This window comes from Stegostoma tigrinum, chromosome 36 (genome assembly GCF_030684315.1).
Source record: "Stegostoma tigrinum isolate sSteTig4 chromosome 36, sSteTig4.hap1, whole genome shotgun sequence".
NCBI classification, from domain to species: domain Eukaryota; kingdom Metazoa; phylum Chordata; class Chondrichthyes; order Orectolobiformes; family Stegostomatidae; genus Stegostoma; species Stegostoma tigrinum.
Window position 1 is genome coordinate 21266912 of NC_081389.1, and position 20043 is coordinate 21286954.

A 20043-nucleotide genomic window follows, 5' to 3' on the forward strand; every position below is an offset into this window, starting at 1 on the left:
TTCAGTTTTCCACATTTCCCCGATACAGACAATAGACTTTCCCTTTCATAGAAAGTCTATGAAATAATTCTGGTCATGTTTCCACTAAATCAAAACTGGCCCAAATCTGGCACTAAATTGTCAATTTAACTCAAAAAGATATTGGGGTGGCTGACATCGGAACTGAAAAGCTATCAACTGACACAATAAAGAGTTGTGTTGGGAGGCTGAACTCAGAGAAATAAGGGGCTTCACTTCACATCTAACCAAGCTCTCAATGACTCAGCAGTGCTTGATGTATGGAAGTTAGAATTATTACAGTGTGGAAGCAGGCCATTCAGACCAGTGTCCCTACTGCCCCTCTCTAGAGCATCCCAATCAGACACATCCTATTTCCGTAACCCTGCGTTTCCCATGGCTAACCCACCTATTCTGCACATCCCTAGACAGTATGGGCAATTTGGCATGGCCAATCCACCTAACCCACACATCTTTGAGAGGAAATCAGAGCATCCAGGGGGAACCCACACAGGCACAGGAAGAATGTGCAAACTCCACAGTCACCCAAGGCTGGAATTGAACCCAGGTCCCTGGTGCTGTGAGGCAGCAGTGCTAACCACTGAGCTACCCCACCATAAGGGTTCTCCAATCTCTGCACATAAAGGAGAAATTGGGAGAACCCCAAGGCTACATGTCTGAAATTGGAACGACCTAATTGCCAAGGCTTGGCTGGAATCACAGCAATGTTTAGGTGTGAACAAATGGCTCATTAAAGTTCATTTGTAGGTGAAGAATTCCCTCCACTATGTGTCACTGCTTCACTAAAATGTCACGACTCAATATTATACTAGCGGTAAACCAGAAAATGTGTTTGTGCCAGAAGCTATGTACAGCACTCCTTCACCCAATGGTTACACTCCAGTATAATTTAACATTGTTACAGAAATAATGGTTTCTAAACATTGAAAATCTACATAATTGGAATAAAGGTACCAGTTCCTCCCTGTACTTCTCTGTGCAGTAAGAATTTGTATGGAAGGTTCTCGTGGTAGTATCTCTACCTCTGAGCCAGGAGAGTCAGATACAAGGGCCACCAGCTCCACAGCTATGCAATAACATGTCTGAATAGGCTGACATAGAAAATATGCAAGAATTTGTATAATGTTATAATCTAGAATGTAGAAAAGTTCGATCACTAATTAAGAATTTGGGTAATTTCACTTGCTCAAAATAAGCAGGTAAGGATTTCACAGATGATTCAATAAAGTCACATCCCATTATTTAATCAATCAACTGTACATTCTCAGACTTTAACGTTGCACATTACAATAAAACAAAAATTCTGATCACAATTACTTTTGATTAAGAGCACATGAATTGCAAAAGAACAAATAAAGATCTAAACTGGATAACTTATTTATTCATTCATTCATCAAGAATAATTGGAGTTCAATCCTAGGAGTGGGGATGGGGGGGATGGGAGGGGTGGGGGGGACGGCGGTGTTCAGAAACCTCAGGATGAAGTGGGGAAGTAGGGGGTTGAAAGAATTGGAGATCTCGTCGGAAAGGCTGTCGGGGAGGGGCGTGTAGAAGTTTGGAAATATGTACAGGGAGCAAGGTGTCTGATCGCAGGCTTATGCCTCAGGTAATCATGTTGTATTGCTGCGAAGGGATAAGTGAGGAGGAGCTTGCCTCCTAGATCCAGCAGTCCACACCTGGGTTAGATGCTGAGGTTTCCCAAGGCTCAGGGACACAGCCACCTACAGTTTCATCTCAAAGCTTTAAAGTAATGAACCTCACAAACTCATTATATAAAAATACCTGAGACAGGTTGATCATCCTACTCATTTACTGCCTCTTTAAAGGCAAACAATCATTGGGGTTGAGATTGAGGAGCTGGAAGCAGGTTCAGGCTTCCCTGTTTTTTTTTAGGAATTATTGGAATGGCCAGTTGGCCCATCAGCCTGTCCTACCATTCAATATGAGCATGACTGATCAAACATGTCAATATCTTTTACTCACATCATTCTTGTAACACTTTATGCTACTTAACATTTCAACACTTTCATTTAGATTAAAATACCATCTAACGTTTCTATTTGGAGGGTCTAAAGACCACGAATATTGTGAAATCACTAAGAAAGCCAATAGTAATTGTCAATCACTTGCTAACAAATATGATTGTTCACCAGAAATTCGCTGATCATGGGCTCTGTGGGTCCTTGTGAGACTGATGAACCAAAGATGTGCAGGTTAGATGGACTGACCATGAGAAATGTAGGGTCAAGGCATTGGGTTGGAGCTGGGTAGGATGCTCTTCAAAGGATCAGTGCAGACTTCATTGGCTGAATGGCTTATTTCCACACTGTAGGGTTTCTATGTTTCTTTTATGACTCTACAAGAGTCGAATCTCTGTTCACACATTTGGTAAGTGTTTCCAGGAGGTGGAAGTTGGCTGTGGACTTGAGATCCTTTTGGCATTCCTTTTTCCAGTTCCCTGATGATGCTTCTTCTTGTGATGGGTGTTCTTGGAAGAACAGAATCCCTTCATACGTAGGAAAACCAATAGTAAATTCATTACAAAAAAAGTCTTCTTATTCAGAGAGTGGTGAGCATGTGGAATTTGATACTGCTGAGACACAAGGAGGTCAATAGCATGCTGCATTTACGGGTTGCTGGATTAGTGTGGGGGTGCTGGGAGAGGAAGAACAAGTGCTTTGCTTGATGGTGTTTGAATGGAGGAAAGCGTCAGCGAAGGACGAGCTCTGGCATAGACTGGTTGTGCTGTACATTCTCTGTAATTTATGCATCAACAAGCTGTGAAGTGCATAACTTCATTCACTACATTGTGCACATTATTTGGCAAAGTTAAAATGAAAAGTAGAAGCCTGTAGTAAAAATATTAGCAACCTGCACAGAACTAACGCTCCACAACATGTGGCTTATATTTCACCAACTCCAATTCATCATTAACAGCCGGCTACTGACACATCTGGTCTTGTCTTCAACAATTCCAACATGTAACTTCCCGCATAAAACATGTATATCAACCACAATTAAAGCTGGTTCACATTCATTCTAATGTGACTCTTCAAGTTTTACGTTGAGCTCGTAGATATAATAAATTGTAGCAAAGGTAAAAAAAAAGTGCTATCGGAAGGAATACATATTTTCAGCACCATATCAATAACATGTCCCAGGAGTGCTTCACTGGAGAGTTGTGAGAGTATGTTTGATATTGAACCAAGATAAGGACGAGGGACTAAGAATTTGGTCAGAGGTAAATTTTAGGGAATGTCTTAAGGAAGAAGTGTAGAGAGGCAGAGAGTTTTCAACAGGGGTTATTTCCAGAGTTTAGGCTCTAGGCAGCTGATGGTACAGCCACCGATGGTCAAAGTAATAACATCAAAATCGTTTTGGAGGCAGCTAAGTGTAGGCCAGAATGCTGAGCTTCATTCTAGCATCTCGAGGCAAATTCCATGTACGTCAGTCACGAATAGATATTTGCTCTGGTCCCTCCTGATATGCTGTGTTTTGGTACCACAGCACAGAATACAGGTCTCTGTTTTAAATTATCTGCTCCAGTCTTCTCTCTTACCGCAGCCACCTCCGGAGACCTGTTGAAAAATGCAAAGAGTTACATGTTTTAATGGCATGTTACCAAAATAAGTCAGAAAGCTGGGTCAAGATGTCATGATTATTTACTTCCAGTCCGTTTATTCTGAGGTCTAGGACCATTGGAATAAGGAGAAGTAGCCCGTTCAGCCCCTTGAGTCTGCCTGGTCGTTCAACGACATCATGGCTGATTTTCTGCCATTTTCATGCACTATCCCCATATCCCTCAATATCTTTAATATCTAGAAATCTGTCGATCTCTGTCATGAAAGTACTTGATGACTGAGACTCCACGGCCCACTGTGGTAAAGAAATCCAAAGGCCCAGCATCCAGTGAGTGAAGGAAATCCTCCTCATTTCAGTCCTTAATGGCATACCTCTCACTCTGATAATGTGTGCCCTGATTTTACACCACTTCTACCAAGGAAAACATCGTTCCTACATCCAAACTATTCAATCCTTGTAAGAATTATGTAGCTTTAATTAGATCATCTCTCATTCTTCCAAACTTCAGAAAACATAGGTCTAGTCTCCTCAATCTCTCCTCGAAGGACGATACAGGCATTCCAGGATTCAGTCCATTGCACTCCTACTGTGGCAAATTTGCTCTTCATTAGCCAAGGAAAGTAAAACCGTACATAGTAATCTAAGTGCAGTCTCAACAAGACCCAAGCTCGCAGCAATTCTCCTCAACCTCCAGAATCAGTCACCTGTCAATTACAGCTTTCATGAGGCATTCTGAGAGGCTATTCTTCCTCTGGGAGAGGGTCAACACAGTCCATTCTGACCTCCACGTACCTAGACCTTCGGGATTGGGAATAGGAACCCTGGCACATTTTGTAGCCCTTGAGATCTAAGTGCAATCTGGGAATTCCATACATGTGCCCCAGCTGGGACCAGGCAACGGTCCTTCTATCTGTATGACTGAGTACTCAGACCAGGCAATGCCTTACCCAAAGGGGTCAATCACATTTACAATGCCTAACATCTGCAGCTTGTAACATTTCCCTTTGGACTGTCTGAAGTTAAACATGGAATTCTGAACGAGGCAGGAGGTATGGAGCCCAACTGTTGGGAGGTCATTTTTGTCACTTTTCTCAAAGTCACCCAAAATAACTTGGGAAACGATATTCCCGGAAACATTCCAGCGGAAAACTGTCAAATAAGATCACCTGCTGCAACTACTCCTGCCAGAAGATCCACTTGTCTATCTTCAGCCATCCTCAGTTATTCACACAGAGATAGTAGGAACAGCAGATGCTGGAGAGTCTGAGATAACAAGGTGTAGAGCTGGGTGAACACAGCAGGCCAAGCAGCATCAGAGGAGCAGGAAGGCTGACGTTTCGGGCCTGGGCCCTTCTTCAGAAAATCTGAATTTCTGAAGAAGGGTCTAGGCCCGAAATGTCAGCCTTCCAACTCCTCTGATGCTGCTTGGCCCCCCGTGTTCATCCAGCTCAACACTTTGTTATCTCAGTTATTCTCTGTAGCTCGTCTGTGACTTCCATCATTCATCGTGCTATGCCTACCACTCTCTCTGCTACCATCCTCTAGTAGAGATGGCTGGATATTATCAGCTGAGCTAATGGCCGAAACACTGCCGCTTTTTTTTGTTCTGGATGTTACCTTCTTAAGTTCATTTGTGCTCATAATTTCTGGCACCTCTTAACTTGTCTTACAATCTGTGTGTGGAATGTTTAGCATACATTTCAAAGGCAAGGTGGCTACCAGCTGCGAGGAACCTGGGACCTCAGACAGTGTAAGCCCCATTGCTGGCTGGGGAAAACCATAAAGAATTGAGGTGTCTGTAAAAGCAGGAGCTAAGGCAAGTTCACACAGCAATGCTAAGTTTTGCAGGATATCTTTCAACTGGGAAGGTTTATGGTCATGAATCTTTTCTAAGCAAGCTGTTCAGAATTGTCATCCAGAGACCTTTGGTGCAAGTTGTTTGTATTCATTCGTGGAATTTGGATGTCACTGGCTGGGCCTTGAGAAGGTGGTGATGTGCTACATTCTTGAACTGCTGCAATCCACTGAATCTGGGACTCCTGGCTCTGAGGTGGGGACTCTACCACTTCATAACATTAATATCTCTGTCTTGGATATACTTAAGGATCCTGCTCTTACAGCCCTCAGTGGTAAAGGATTCCACAGATTCACTACTCTCTAAGAGAAGAAATTCCTCCTCAGCTGTTAAACAGGTCCTCTGGTCAGAGATTCTTCCACAAGGAGAACCACCTCTTTACATCCACCCTCTGAAGTCCCCATATAATCATACCTGCTAAGCTTCTCCAGCAATTTCTGATTTTGTTTCCTGCTGAGATCTTGCTCAGAGTGGGTGCTATCGCTAGGTCCAATCCTTCTCACTGTCACCAACACAAAATCCATGCCGAGATAGTAGGAACTGCAGATGCTGGAGAATCTGAGATAATAAGGTGTAGAGCTGGATGAACACAACAGGCCAAGCAGCATCTGAGGAGCAGGAAGGCTGGCGTTTCGGGCCTAGGCCCCTCTTCAGAAAACTTTTCTGAAGAATGGTCTAGGCCTGAAATGCCAGCCTTCCTGCTCCTCAGATGCTGTGTGGCCTGTTGTGTTCATCCAGCTCTACACCTTGGTATCACAAAATGCATGCAGTTCTCCATGGGGGGGGGGCTACTGTAATATAGGTTGATTCCTCCAATCCTGACAGCTGCCTTTACAAGTTCTGAGGAAGGGTCACTTGATCCAGAACATTAACTCCAATTTCTCTCCACTGATGCTGCCAGACTTGCTGAGCTTTTCCAGCAATTTCAGTTTTTCTGCCATTACAATGCCCTCTGTCCACATAGCAGACACCAGCTGATTCAAGGGGAGACCGGAGATGGAATCTTATGGTCTGTTCAGTTACAGACCAGCACCAGTCCTGCAAACATACAGCTACTAAAATGACAATTTCAAACTTGTGGTGACACAATAGTTAAAGAAGCAGTTCAGTGGCTCACTCGAAAGTTCCACACAGCTTCAGCCAACTCCGTCATTGATCTGATGGTCACTGAAGCGTCACTTACTTGGATAAGAGTTTGACAGTTTCCTGAGTGGCTCTTGTCTTTTTGTGCTGTGACCCATACAGAAAAGTCTGAATTCCCAGGCACTGCCAAACAGAGAGAGATTAAAGTATTTAATTAGAATTCTACATTCAGCAACTAGTGGTTGTACTGGGTCAGCACATTTACCCCTTGAAACTGAACAGCAAAATGCAAATTTCAACAAAATGGTGTGCCAAACATTTTGTTTTCCAGCTTATTCACATGCATCGCTCTCACTCACCCACCCCTCCTGGAAATGCTGCCTCCTGCTGGAGTGTGTTTTTACAATCACCAGCGTTGACCATACAAACAAAGGAACAAGTTCAAATTTTGCGTCTTTCTGGCATTGTTCAGAGTCTTATAGATTCCTTGTTGCTCTCTCCATGGCAACACCTCACAGTCAACTTGCTAACCAAATCAGCACCTTTTTCTCCTGCAGTATAAACAGTTGTGAGCATTTGAAATTGGGTATTCTTGCATTTGCCTGATGAAAGCTTCAACCACCTTCTCTTTTTTCAGCAATATGATTGCTGTTCCTATTCTGCCTGGGCTGTAGTCTGCTAGCTTGTTGCAGACAGAGAGCCAAGTGGAAATCTGAAGAACAGTAATTATCAGGCTCGAAATGTTAACTGTTTCTCTCCCCACAGCTGCTGCCAGACTCACTGAGTTTCTCCAGCATTTCAGATTTCCAGCATCTACAGTATTTTGCTTTTATTTGACTATTTCTGAACCGTTGGCATGGCCTCAGTGAAACAAGGGGAATTCTAAAATATATGGTATTTCTACAGAGAACTGCTTGAACTAGCTTACATAAACCACATTTCTATCTGTTATTAATTATATCCCCTCAAAGTTTCCTGTCTCTTTTATTGTCTTAAGAGCAATGTTTTTACAGTACATTTATTTTAGTCATTCATTCACTTTCATTCATGGAAGCTGGGTATTGTTGGCTGGGCCAGCTTTTATTGCCTATCCCTAACTGCCCTTGAGGTGGTGGTGAAGAGCTGTTTTCTTGAGCCACTGCAGTCCATTTGCTGTAAGTAGGCCCACAATACTTGTAGGGAGGACATCCCAGGATCTTGACCAAATGACAGGGAAGGAACAGTGATATATTTCCAAGCCAGGACAGTGAATGGCTTCGACAGAAAACTAGTGGTGTTCCCATATATCTGCTGCTCTCACCCTATTTGATAGAAATGGTTGTAGGTTTGAAAGGCGCTGTTTAAGGAGCCTTCATGACTTTCTGCAGTGCATCCTGTAGATGATACACACTGCTGCTACTGTGCGTCGGTGGTGGAGGGAATGAATGTTTGTGGATGTGGTGCCAACCAATTAGGCTGCTTCTGAAGATCAGCCAATTCTGAGGAAGGGTCACCAGACCCAAAATGTTACCTCTGATTTTTTCCTTCACAGATGCTGCCAGATCCGCTCAGCAACCTCTGCCTTTGTCCCTGATTTACAGCATCTGCAGTCCTTTCGGTTTTTAATTAGGCTGCTTTGTCCTGGATGGTGTTGAGCGTCTTAAGCATTGTTGGAGTTGCATTCATCCAGACAGCTGGGAACTGATCCATCACACTCCTAACTTGTGCCTGTTAATGGAGGACAGGGTCTGGGGAGTCAGGAAGTGAGTTACTCGCCTCTGGCCTACTCTTAAAGCAACCGTATTTATATGGTAAGTTCAGTTCAGTTTCTGGTCCATGGTCGAGGTTGTTGATAGTGGAGGTATCAGTGATTGTAATGCCATTGATGGTTAGAATCTTTCTTGTTGGAAATGGTCATTGCCTGGTACTTGTGTGGCATGAATGTCACTTGGCATCTGTCAGCCCAAGTCTGGATGTTGTCCAGGCCCTGCTGCATTTGGATATGGGCTGCTTCAGTATCTGAGGAGTAGCAACTGGCTTCGAATTTATGGGAACATGTTTACTTCTGACATGATGGTGGAGAGGTAGGGGTTAGATGCTGATCCCAGTCTGAGATCTATTTGAAAAGTCAATCTAGACTGAAGGAGTCAACGTTTCCTGTAGCTGTGGCCTTGTTTAATTCCATGGAAAGATCATCAACAAAGTACACCATTCCCAGTTTTTGAGGTTTGAAAAATGCTGGGTTTTTCATGTAAAGGATCAATATTGAGTAGCCTCCCCCTGAAACAAATTATCAGTTGTGTTATCTAATTGCAATTAGGAAACTTGAGCACAGAATCCTGGTTGAGAGTCATAACACAGCACTGAGAGCGCTGTACTGACTGAGGTGCCACCTTTCAGAAGAAATGTTAAGCCAAGGTCCCGTCTTCCCTCACAGATCAATATGAATGATCTCATGGGCCTATTCTAAGAGCAAGGAATTATCCTCAGTGTTCTGGCCAGTGTTTATCCCCTGAATGACACAAATTATCCAGCCACTATCACATTGCTGCTTGTGGGTTAAACTGGCTGCTATGTTCAATGACTACAATTCAGAAGCACTCAATCAGATATAAAGCGCATTGTGAAGCCATGAATAGGAGCAATGATAATGCAATTTTTTTTAACATTTTAGGAATAAGGTGTTATTATTAAAGTAATATATCTACATTTTTTATTCTCAAGGACCACATTGATTAGTAAGAGGTAAATATTGCCCTGCAGCTGCTGTCATGGTGAGAAACAAAATCTTAAATAGCTGAATAGTATATCAGATGTCCCAGTGTGTCTGCGCCCAGCTCATCTTCCATGGTACATACTTAGCAAACAGGGAGGTAGCTTGTGATTTATTTCCCGACACTTGTAGAGTCTTCTACATGATTCACACAGCATCAGCACAACAGCAACCTTGGCCAGTTGTTAACCAATCACTCTAGCAACATTCCTTTACTGAAATAAGACAGAAACATGCAGTAAAAGAAAGCCTTGTGTAATGGAAGGTTAGGGAGATTGTTCAAAGGCAATCTGAATGTTAATGAATTTAGTGCAAATTGCTGACAGCCCACGTAGAGGTGAGTGACTGTGTACATTTGAGTTGTCACAAAACACATTTTGCAGAATCATGATGGTACAGAAGGAGGCCATTTAGCCCATCTTGTTTGCACTGGCTCTCTGAATACTTTAACTGCATGCCAAACTCTTGCCTTTTCCATGTAACCCTATACATTGTTTCTAATTAAATAATTATCTACTGCTCTCTTGACTGCCTCAGTTGGACCTGCCCATCAAACTTAAAGATGTGCATCCAAACCCAGGCTACTTACTGTGTGAAACACTTTTTTCTCACTTTGTTTTTGCTGCTTTTGCAAAATATTTTATACCAGTGTGCTCCAGTTCATGATCCTTTTATGAGCAGGAACAGTTCCTCCCTGTCTGTTTTGTCCATGATTTTGAAAATTCTTATTAAGTCTCCCCTCAGCCTTCTCCTCTCTAAGCAAAACAATGCTAACTTTTCCAATAGACCCTCATCACTGACGTTCCTCAATGTTCGCACTTATAGGAGTAGTCACTAATTATGAGGTGCGGGATAGCTATGACTGTGAAAGTGTATCAAAATGCAAGTCAGTGCTGAAAATAAAACAAAACTGGAGAGAAACACTCACCCTCCCCACCCTGCCACTTTACTCAAAAAATGTGTTCATAATTATTTACTATATCTTCAGAAAGTCCCAAGGAGTATCGCACTCAATGACTGACCACATCTGTGACTAGCTATTAGGAGACAGAGCTGAGCTTTCTTTCAATGACACAGATTCTTCAAAAATATTCGGAAAAGACCATTAAACCCATCCCCTCTAATCAAGGGTTCAAAAGGAAGTTACAGCTTCTACTCAGTTACTTCTTTAATAATTACAGATGAAACATTTCTTGCCGGGAACTGATTTTACAAAGCCATATCTTCAAACAACGCTTACTGATTTACAAACTGACCATTTAATGAGGAAGATCACAGAAGGAAAGGCATTGCATTTGTTTGATGTATAATCCTCAGGATATCCCCGAAAGACACAAATAGTCAGTTCAGAAACATAAATCACCGATTTAATGTGTTTTTCTCATTGTTACAGAGGATGTGCATATTGCTGCTCATTCCCAATTGACCTTCAGCACAGTGTCTCACTAGGGTTACTTCAGAGGGCATTTAGGGGTCAACCACATCGCTGTCGGTCTGGAGTCACATGTAGGCCACATTTCATTCCCTGAATGACATCAGTGAACCAGATGGGTTTTACAACAAATAATAAGAACAAAGAACAAAGGAACCTACAGCGCAGGAGCAGGCCCTTCGGCCCTCCAAGCCTGCGCCGATCAAGATCCTCTGTCTAACCTGTCATCTATTTTCTAACAGTCTGTGTCCATTTGCTCCCTGCCCATCCACGTACCTGTCCAAATATATCTTAAAAGACGCTAACGTGTCTGCGTCTACCACCTCCACTGGCAACCCCTTCCAGGCACCCACCACCCTCTGTGTAATGAACTTGCCACGCATATCTTCCTTAAACTTTCCTCCTCTCACTTTGAACTCACGACTCCTAGTAATGGAGTCCCCCACTCTGGGGGGGGGAAAAAGCTTTTTGCTATCCACCCTGTCTATACCCCTCATGATTTTGTAGACCTCAATCAGGTCCCCCCTCAATCTCCGTCTTTCTAATGAAAATAATCCTAATCTACTCAACCTCTCTTCATAGCTAGCACCCTCCATACCAGGCAACATCCTGGTGAACCTCCTCTGCACCCTCTCTAAAGCATCCACATCCTTTTGGTAATGTGGCGACCAGAACTGCACACAGTACTCCAAATGTGGCCGAACCAAAGTCCTATACAACTGCAACATGACCTGCCAACTCTTGTACTCAATACCCCGCCCAATGAAGGAAAGCATGCCATATGCCTTTTTGACCACCCTATTGACCTGCGTTGTCACCTTCAGGGAACAATGGACCTGAACACCCAGATCTCTCTGTTCATCAATTTTCCCTAAGACTTTTCCATTTACTGTATAGTTCGCCCTTGAATTTGATCTTCCAAAATGCATCACCTCACATTTGCCTGGATTGAACTTCATCTGCCATTTATCTGCCCAACTCTCCAGTCTATCTATATTCTGCTGTAATCTCTGACAGTCCCCTTCACTATCAGCTACTCCACCAATCTTAGTGTCATCAGCAAACTTGCTGATCAGACCATCTACACCTTTCTCCAGATCAGTTACATATATCACAAACAACAGTGGGCCCAGCACAGATCCCTGTGGAACACCACTGGTCACAGGTCTCCAATTTGAGAAACTCCCTTCTACTCCTACCCTCTGTCTCCTGTTGCCTAGCCAGTTTTTTATCCATCTAGCTAGCACACCCTGGACCCCATGTGACTTCACTTTCTCCATCAGCCTGCCATGGGGAACCTTATCAAACGCCTTACTGAAGTCCATGTATATGACGTCTACAGCCTTTCCCTCATCAATCAACTTTGTCATGACCTCAAAGAATTCTATTAAGTTGGTAAGACATGACCTTCCCTGTACAAAACCATGTTGCCTATCACTGATAAGTTCAATTTCTTCCAAATGGGAATAGATCCTATCCCTCAGTATCTTCTCCAGTAGCTTCCCTACCACTGACGACCATAATGGTCACCATAACCATAACCAGCTTTCAATTCCAGATTCTTTTATTCATTGAATTTAAATTCTACTATCTGCTATGATGGGATTTGAGCCCATGACTGTAGGACATTAACCTGGACCTCTGGGATACTAGTTCAGTGACATGGTGTCTGTGCCATCAGTTCCTGCCAGTTGCAGGCAGCAGAAGTTCTACAGGTAGCAACTGAGATGAATAATCACTTTATCTCAAAAGGGGGAATCTTAGCCAGGGTATACTTTTTACTCTTTGAGCAATGATAAGGAACCTTTTAACATCTTCCAACTGTCTCAAAAACTGAAGGAAATTGCTTTCAATGATAAAGCACTGATTCAGTGCAAGGAGCAATTATGTGAGCTAGTCTCTGAAGAGGGATTTGAGCCTATAATCATCTGACTTGGAGGCCAGAGTTTCAGCCATGATGCAATCACCACATAAGTTGGACTGCCTGTGTTTTTGCCATCGGGGTTAATTATTCAGATGCTTGAAAGACGAATAGCAGATTTTTAAACAATTCATCAGCAACTACATTTATTTTAAATGTGCCCTCTTAAAACTGGCTTTGTCTTTTTAAGAAAAAATAAGTGAATTGTGGGCATCTTACAACAAACTCCTCTCTCAGTGAAAGAGCCAAAATGTGCATCATATTCCAGCTGACATGACATTAAACTAAATCTACTGAATGTGCAAATACAAAGCCCTTTTATGTGCCGTAATATTGAGTTAAATGTTGGGCAACTCATAAAAAACAAATAGCTAAAACCAGTTGTGTTGGGATATTTATCGATCCTAATTTGTGTGTTTATTTGTCAGATGAATTCACATGTGCTGGAAGAACAACAAAGCAAAATTAATTGGCACATTGTCTTCAAAACAAATCAATAAACAACCAAAGTTCTAACTGTTTAGCTTGAACAATTACAACTATTGTAGGGCTACAGGGAGTTATATTTCAGTAAAGTCCTTACAAAATACATTAGCTGTGTCAATCTCTCAGTCATTTTCTCCACTTCAATTGGAATACTGTTGTTTCATCTGAATGAGCCATGGGAATATAATCGTTAGCAACAACTTCAGCAATTGCTGCAAATTCTTAATGGCCCTTGGGAAGGGGGAAGGGGTGGTGAACTGCCTTTTTAGAACCACTGCTGTCCATGTGATGTAGGTGTACCCCATGGTGCTTTTCCTGATGTGATTTTATAGAACCGAGTGGCTTGCTCGGCCATTTCACAATGGATTAAAGAGTCGACCACACTGTTGTGTGTCTAGAGTCACATGTAGGTCAGGCTGGGCAAGGCCGGCAGAAATACTTCCCTTACATTATTCAAATGGGTTTTTGACAATAACTCAGTAGTTTCATGGTCAGTACGACTTTATTCAGATTTATTAATGAATTGAATTTAAAATCTCTAGCCACTGCAGTGCTGTTGAAATAATGTCTCTAGAATGTTAGTCCAGCCTCTGGATTATTAGTCCAGTTTTATAACCACTATGCTACCACTGGAACAATCAGATTCAAGAACAGCTTCTTCCCTCCCCGTTATCAGACTTTTGAATGGACCTCTTTAATATTAATATTGAACTCTCTCTGCACCTTCTTGGCTGCTTTAACACTGTATCCTGCACTCTGTTCTGTTACTCTGATGTACTTGTATTGTACAATCTGCCTGTAAATCACCTAAGACTACACTTTTCCTTGGTAGACATGACAGTAATAAATCAAATCAACCAAATCTTCTCTAATGACTCTAACTGTTGAGATTTTGATTCTCTGCAAAACAAAAGGGACATGTTCAGGCCTTGTGCCCTTTCTGAACTATCTGGGAGTTTGGGGAGCCTGTAGTTCCTTCTGCTTTCTCCCTGGCATTGCCTCAGTTTATCAGAAACATCCCAAATCATTCTGATTGTTTGAAGTTGGGCATTCTTGCATTTGTCCTGACATGTGGAAACTGAAAAGTTTCAGCAAGATGTAGACTGTAAACTCAGATCGACTTTAGAAACTATAATGAGTTTTGGGATTTGCTGTGATGTCTTTCAGTTTGATGTGAACATCATGGCCATTCTTGCTGCCTATGAAGCACAGAACAGAATTACAGAATCCCTACAGTGCATAAGCAGGCTATTTGGCCCACTGATTCCAAACTGACCCCCTGAAGAGCAACGTACCCAGAACCAAACCCTACCCTATCCCTGTAATCCTGCATTTCCTGAAGCTAATCCACCTAGCCTACACATTCCTGGGCAATTTAGCATGGCCAGTTCACCTATCCTGCACATCTCTGGACTGTGGGAGGAAACTGGAGCACCTGGAAGAAACCTACAGAGCAGATATGGAATGTGCTGTGCAACCTTCATACAGACAGTCTCTTGAGGGTGGAATCGAACTCAGATCTTTGGCGCTATGAAGCAGCAGTGCCAAACACTAAGGCTGACACTTCGAGGTCGGTCAATCAGGTAAAGTATGTAAGTGCAATCAAACAGAAACATTGATCATTATCTTCAGGGCAGAAGGAAATGCAGAAGGGGACAGGGAGGAAAAGGCTACAAGATAGGTTCCAGAAATCAGCTAATGAAACAAAAAATTAATGGGTTATTCCCTTTCCAACATTACGTTACTGGATCAGTTGAAGAAAATCCCTGCGTTTATATAGCATCTTTCACACTGTGAGGATATATCAATGTGTTTCACAGCCATTGAAGTACTCTGTTCTTGAAGCCTACTCATGTTTTATCATAAGATAGCCTGATTGCTGATTTATGCACGGCAAGATTCCCACAGTTAGGGCTACGATATGTGAGGTTTTAAGTGTCCGTTGAGATTATTTTGTCTCAATTATTACAATATTCCAGCACACACTCAGGACTCACCTTTTTGAACATTTTGTAAGCTGCTTTTTGATGCCCCTCCGCTAAGTCTATTCCTCCAAACAGGTGATAAGTCTCTTCTACCTCTTTACTGAAATCTCCAAAAGTGGACAGTTTGGCGCGGAGGGATTCGTGAAGTAACCTTGCAGCAGCCTGCAGCAAACACACAATCGACGCTAACTTGAATTTATGCAGAAATAACCCAGCAGCACCACCAACTTCAGGTGCCCACGTTGGTTTTCAATCCCTCCACCCCAATAACCCGTTCCAGCCCTATAAACCTCTGAGATCTCTGCACACCTCAAAGATCGAATTCTTGCACACACTCAGTTTGTGACCAATGTGCTTCTGTTCTCTGTTTTCTTGAAATTCGTCAGGTATAATTCAAAAGCTAAAATCTAAAACGAAATCCAACAAAAATATGAATATTTCCTCTCACCGAGTAATTTTTGGCCAGGATTAAGAATCGACTGTAATCATCAAGGACTGAGAGGGACGTTGCATGTTCAGCTCCCAATGCTGTCTGGTAACATTGCAGGCTCTGTTTGTAGTATTTCTCTGCTAGGTCTAAAAGGGCCAAATAACCTTGCAATTAGTCGAGGTAGCAAATCTTGTGAAAATATTGTCATATATGAATAAAGGCTCTAAAAACTCAATTTTATTGCTGTGAACACTATGTATGCAACTAACAAGTTACAATTGTACGGCATTTTTAATAGAATAAAATATCCCAGAAGGGGTAGTGTTGGAAGGAAGAACACCAAGGATGAGTTGGGAGATGAGTTTTGAGATGTAAGTAAAGACAGGTTTGAAATAACCTGAGGGTTGAGAATACAAAGGGAAGGATGGCAGCAGGGTAGATGGGGGGAAATAAGGATGGACATTCTGGGTATAGCGCTATGTTGGCGAAGGCTGGGGCACCAAGTGAGCAGCAGAAGGGAAAATCTGAAACTTTGTCAAGATTGGATTCCCTGCACAATTACATTTAAATTTTTGCTTCACTGAAACTATGATGAATGGTAAAGCCAGAAAGAACTGCGGACACTGTAAATCAGGACCAGAAGCAGAAGTTGCTGGAAAAGCTCAGCAGGTCTGGGAGTATCAGCGGGGGGGAAATCAGAGTTACTATTTTGGGTCGAGTGACCATTTCTCGGAACTGACAGTAGTAAGGAAAATGTTTACGTGCAGAAGATAGGGTGGGGAAAGGGTGTAAAGAGTAAACAACAGGTCAGAGTGGAGCCCATGGAAAGAGAAGAACAGATAACAATCTAGCTTGGAGGGTGAAGAGCTCGTAATGGTGATTTCTAGTGGTTCACAATGGGTTGTGTGTCATGACAGACCATGTGACAACAAGGCCTGATATGTGGAAGTAGGGATAAGGACATGGGAGAGCTCAAATCCTAAAGTTATTGAACTCGACACTGAGTCCAGAGAGCTACATGGAGGAAAATGAGGTGTTGTTCCTCCAGTATGCGCTGAGATTCACTAGAGGACTGCAGCAAGCCTGAAGCAGAGATGTTGGCCAGGGAACAGGGTGGTGTATTTTTGTCTATGATGAGTGGTGCTCAACACACTGTAAACTAACGCATGCTACTCTTAACAACAACATAGACCAGTCCTTCCAGTAAAAAAATGTGGTTCTGTCCTACACAACAAAATCAATACTGAAACAAAAACAGTAATTGCTGGTGAACCTCAGCATGTCCAGCAGCATCTGTGTGAAGAGAGCAGAGCTCATGTTGAGTCTGGTTGTATGAACAGTCACTGGATTTTAAACAATTTTCCCCCTATTGATGCTGCCAGACCTGCTGAGATTCATCAGCAATTTCTACTTTTGTTTCAGATATCCAGCATCTGCAGTTCTTTGTTTTATTTTAGAATCAGCACAGTGTCTGCCTGGTGATTGGGAGCCAAAGATCAGAGGCTCTAATGTGCATTTATATAGAGCCTTTAACATAATAAGATTCCCAAAGTGCTTGACACCACAGACATTTTAAAAATGAAACTGACACTGAGCCAGATGCTTGGGGAAGAGATAAGCTTTAAAGGATGAAAGGCAGAGGTTTAGAGAGCTTTAAGGAGGGAATTCCAAAACTCATGGCCTAGGCAGCTGAAGGGCACAGTCACCAATTGTGGGATGAAGAAACTGGCTTTTTTATAAGAAATGAAAATTGTAGGAATGTTTTGAGTAAGGGTGTGACTTTGCACACAGGAATGGTTGAAGTTAGAAACGTGTGGTGTTTGGGGTCTGTGATGGGGCACACAGTGCTTTTAAAAGACTTACGGTGATCCTCAGTCCTGCCAGTGGAAGCATAGGCCTCTGCTAGAGCAAGAGTTATTTGTCCCTCCTCCTCTCCAGAGGCAGCGTTAGTCAACACAATGGAATGAGCCTGTAAAACACACAAGAGATTCAGGTTTACATCGCAGGGCTGGAGCCGCCAGTCTTGTACTGCAGACCAGGAAACTGAAACTGATCCCTGTAGAGCACAGGAGAAATTCTACAGTATATGTCCAGCGAGTTTTGAGAAGATTTGTAGCTCAGGTTGACGTTCTGGATGTGAGTTTGCTCGCTGAGCTGGAAGGTATATGTCCAAATACAAGCCCCTGGACACTACATTCAGTGACAGTAACGTATAGGATTGAACATATTTTACAAATTAGAATAATGAAAACATTAAATGACAATGTTATCCTTTATTCTACCAGGAAAGAGGGCACAAAACTCATGCAGCAAATTAAGCTGTGTTGTCCAGGTCACAGGGGTTTCTGCTTAACCTTGCATTGCAGGTGCAGATGACAGACTTCCATGAGTTCAGATATGGTAGATGAAGCTGATTTGGGATCTGCAGGTTTTACAGCAAGTTGGCCATTTGCCATCCTGTGGGATGTCTTGTCACTTATGAGAGGGCTCAAAATAATTTTTATTTGTCGAGTGCCTTTCTTGAAATTATCTCGAGGGCCCTGTTTTGATTTTCAGGGCCTCCTTTTCTCAGTCTCATTAACTCCTTCATTGGGAAATGCAGTCACTTAGTAAAAATACCATCTTAATTTTTGGTAATTTACAGGGGATTTGGACCCACACAGAAGCAGAATTAGGAAAATTCGCCCATGCCCTCAATAAGCATCACCACTCCTTTAACCTTAAAGCCACAACACTCAAGGTGTGCCTTAGATTCTGAAACACCCCAGTATTTAAACTGACATGGACAACAGGCATAAGTTAGCAAATAACTTCATAAAGAAAGTATAAAATAATGACACATTTCTGTACACAGTAAAATCAACACCTTAAACATGTTACAGAGATAGTAGGAACTGCCAATGCTGGAGAATCTGAGATAACAAGATGTGGAGCTGGATGAACACAGCAGGCCAAGCAGTATCAGAGGAGCAGGAAAGTTTGAGGTTTTGGGTCGAGACCCTTCTTCAGAAAAAGGATTTCTGAAGAAGGGTCTCGACCCTAAACATCAAACTTTCCAACACCTTAAAGATGCTCTTTTGCGGTTCAGTGGGGTTACAGTTAAACTACTGCATGTTTACCTTGAACACTTATCACTGCACCTTAAATAATTTGTAATATTTAAGATGCTTTGAGATACATTAACACATAGGTACCAACCTTTAGGAAATAAAGCTGTTTGATATTAAATGATACAGTTGCTAGTGTTGATTACAAAAACATCCACATTTTTAACTCACATTGTAGCTCCTGAACACCTACAGCTTTAACCCAGAGACCTCTCACTAATTTGCGAGGAATTCATGACCCCAATTTTCCTATTTCCGCTTAGGTGACGATTCCTCCGTTGTAAGTTTAAAGCTGTATCTTTGCTTTGCAATTGCTCTCATTTGCAGACTCTGTCCCGTCCTTTGTCGACTCTAATTCCGTGTTGTAGCCTCGCTCCCCAGTTTGCAGCCCCTTCCTTCTCAATGTTACATCCCCACATGCAGCACCTTTCTTCTCACGTTGCAGCCCTGCTTCCTCCCCAGGCCCTCACCCTCGACGCCCAGACTTTAGAAGAATGAGAAGAGATTTTATTGATATAGGACTTGACTGGGTAGATGAGGAGAAGTTGTTTTCCATTGTGAAAGAGTCTAGGACCAGTGGGAATAATCTCTGAATAAGGAGCCACACATTTGAAACAGACCAGGGGGAATTTCATTTCTCAGCAGGTAGAGAATTTGTGGAATTCTTTCCTGCAGAGGGTTGTTAAGGCTGAGATGTAAAATACATTCAAAGTAGAGGTAGATTTTTAATCAGTAAGGGAATCAAGAGTCACGAGGAAAAGGCAGGAAAATACAGTTGAGGATAAACAGGTCTCACTGAATGGTGGAGCAGGCTTGACGGGCTGAATGGCCTACTTTTGTTCCTATCTCTTATGGTCTTTTAGTAAGATCTGCTAATTTTTTCCCGATTTTTCTAGGTTCTGAATTTATAGAACCTTAACCAATGATGCCCCTTTCATTTGCAAAGAATTCATTCCCCTCAGTGATTTAAAGCTTTCTTGGATCCCTGGCAGCTGGCTGTTCCTTTTGTGACAGCTTTAAAACTGTTCTCTATCATTAGCAGCCTTCATCTCCTTCCCTTGTGACTCCCTCCCACTTCCTCTCTCTCCCTCCCCCCCTTCCCTCCCAACAACTATCCAACAGCCACCTCTCTCCCTTCCCCCAACACACTTCCCTTTGCAATTTCTCTCAGTTGCAGACTCTGTCCCTCCTTTGCTGATTCTTATTCCCTGTTGCAGCCTCACACCCCACTTTGTAGCCCTTCAAACTCCCTTTACAATCTCCCTTGGCTCAAGATGGGCCCAGAGACTTTCTCGCTGCTATCACAGTGACTCCCTGAGCTACCCGTTTGCTGCTGATAGGTTCACAGTGAGCCTAACAACAGCAAGTACAGGAGAGAGCCAGCATGTGATT

The 20043-nt window shown here is 42.6% G+C and overlaps 1 protein-coding gene across 3 annotated transcripts in view; it reads right to left on the reverse strand.

Annotated features, from left to right (window-relative positions):
• Positions 1–1794: 1794 nt before the first annotated feature.
• ttc23 (tetratricopeptide repeat domain 23) overlaps positions 1795–20043 on the reverse strand; it is a 59673-nt gene continuing 41424 nt past the window's right edge. For 2 of the 3 annotated variants that reach the window (XM_048520888.2, XM_059640187.1), the window contains 5 exons: positions 17408–17513; positions 15563–15690; positions 15127–15276; positions 6639–6721; positions 1795–3596 (listed from right to left, as the gene is read on the reverse strand). In XM_048520888.2, the coding sequence (XP_048376845.1) occupies positions 3470–3596; positions 6639–6721; positions 15127–15276; positions 15563–15690; positions 17408–17513 (594 nt within the window). In that variant the 3' untranslated portion in view covers positions 1795–3469. The remainder of the gene's footprint in view (positions 3597–6638; positions 6722–15126; positions 15277–15562; positions 15691–17407; positions 17514–20043) is intronic. The other variant, XM_059640186.1, reaches the window with a different exon arrangement.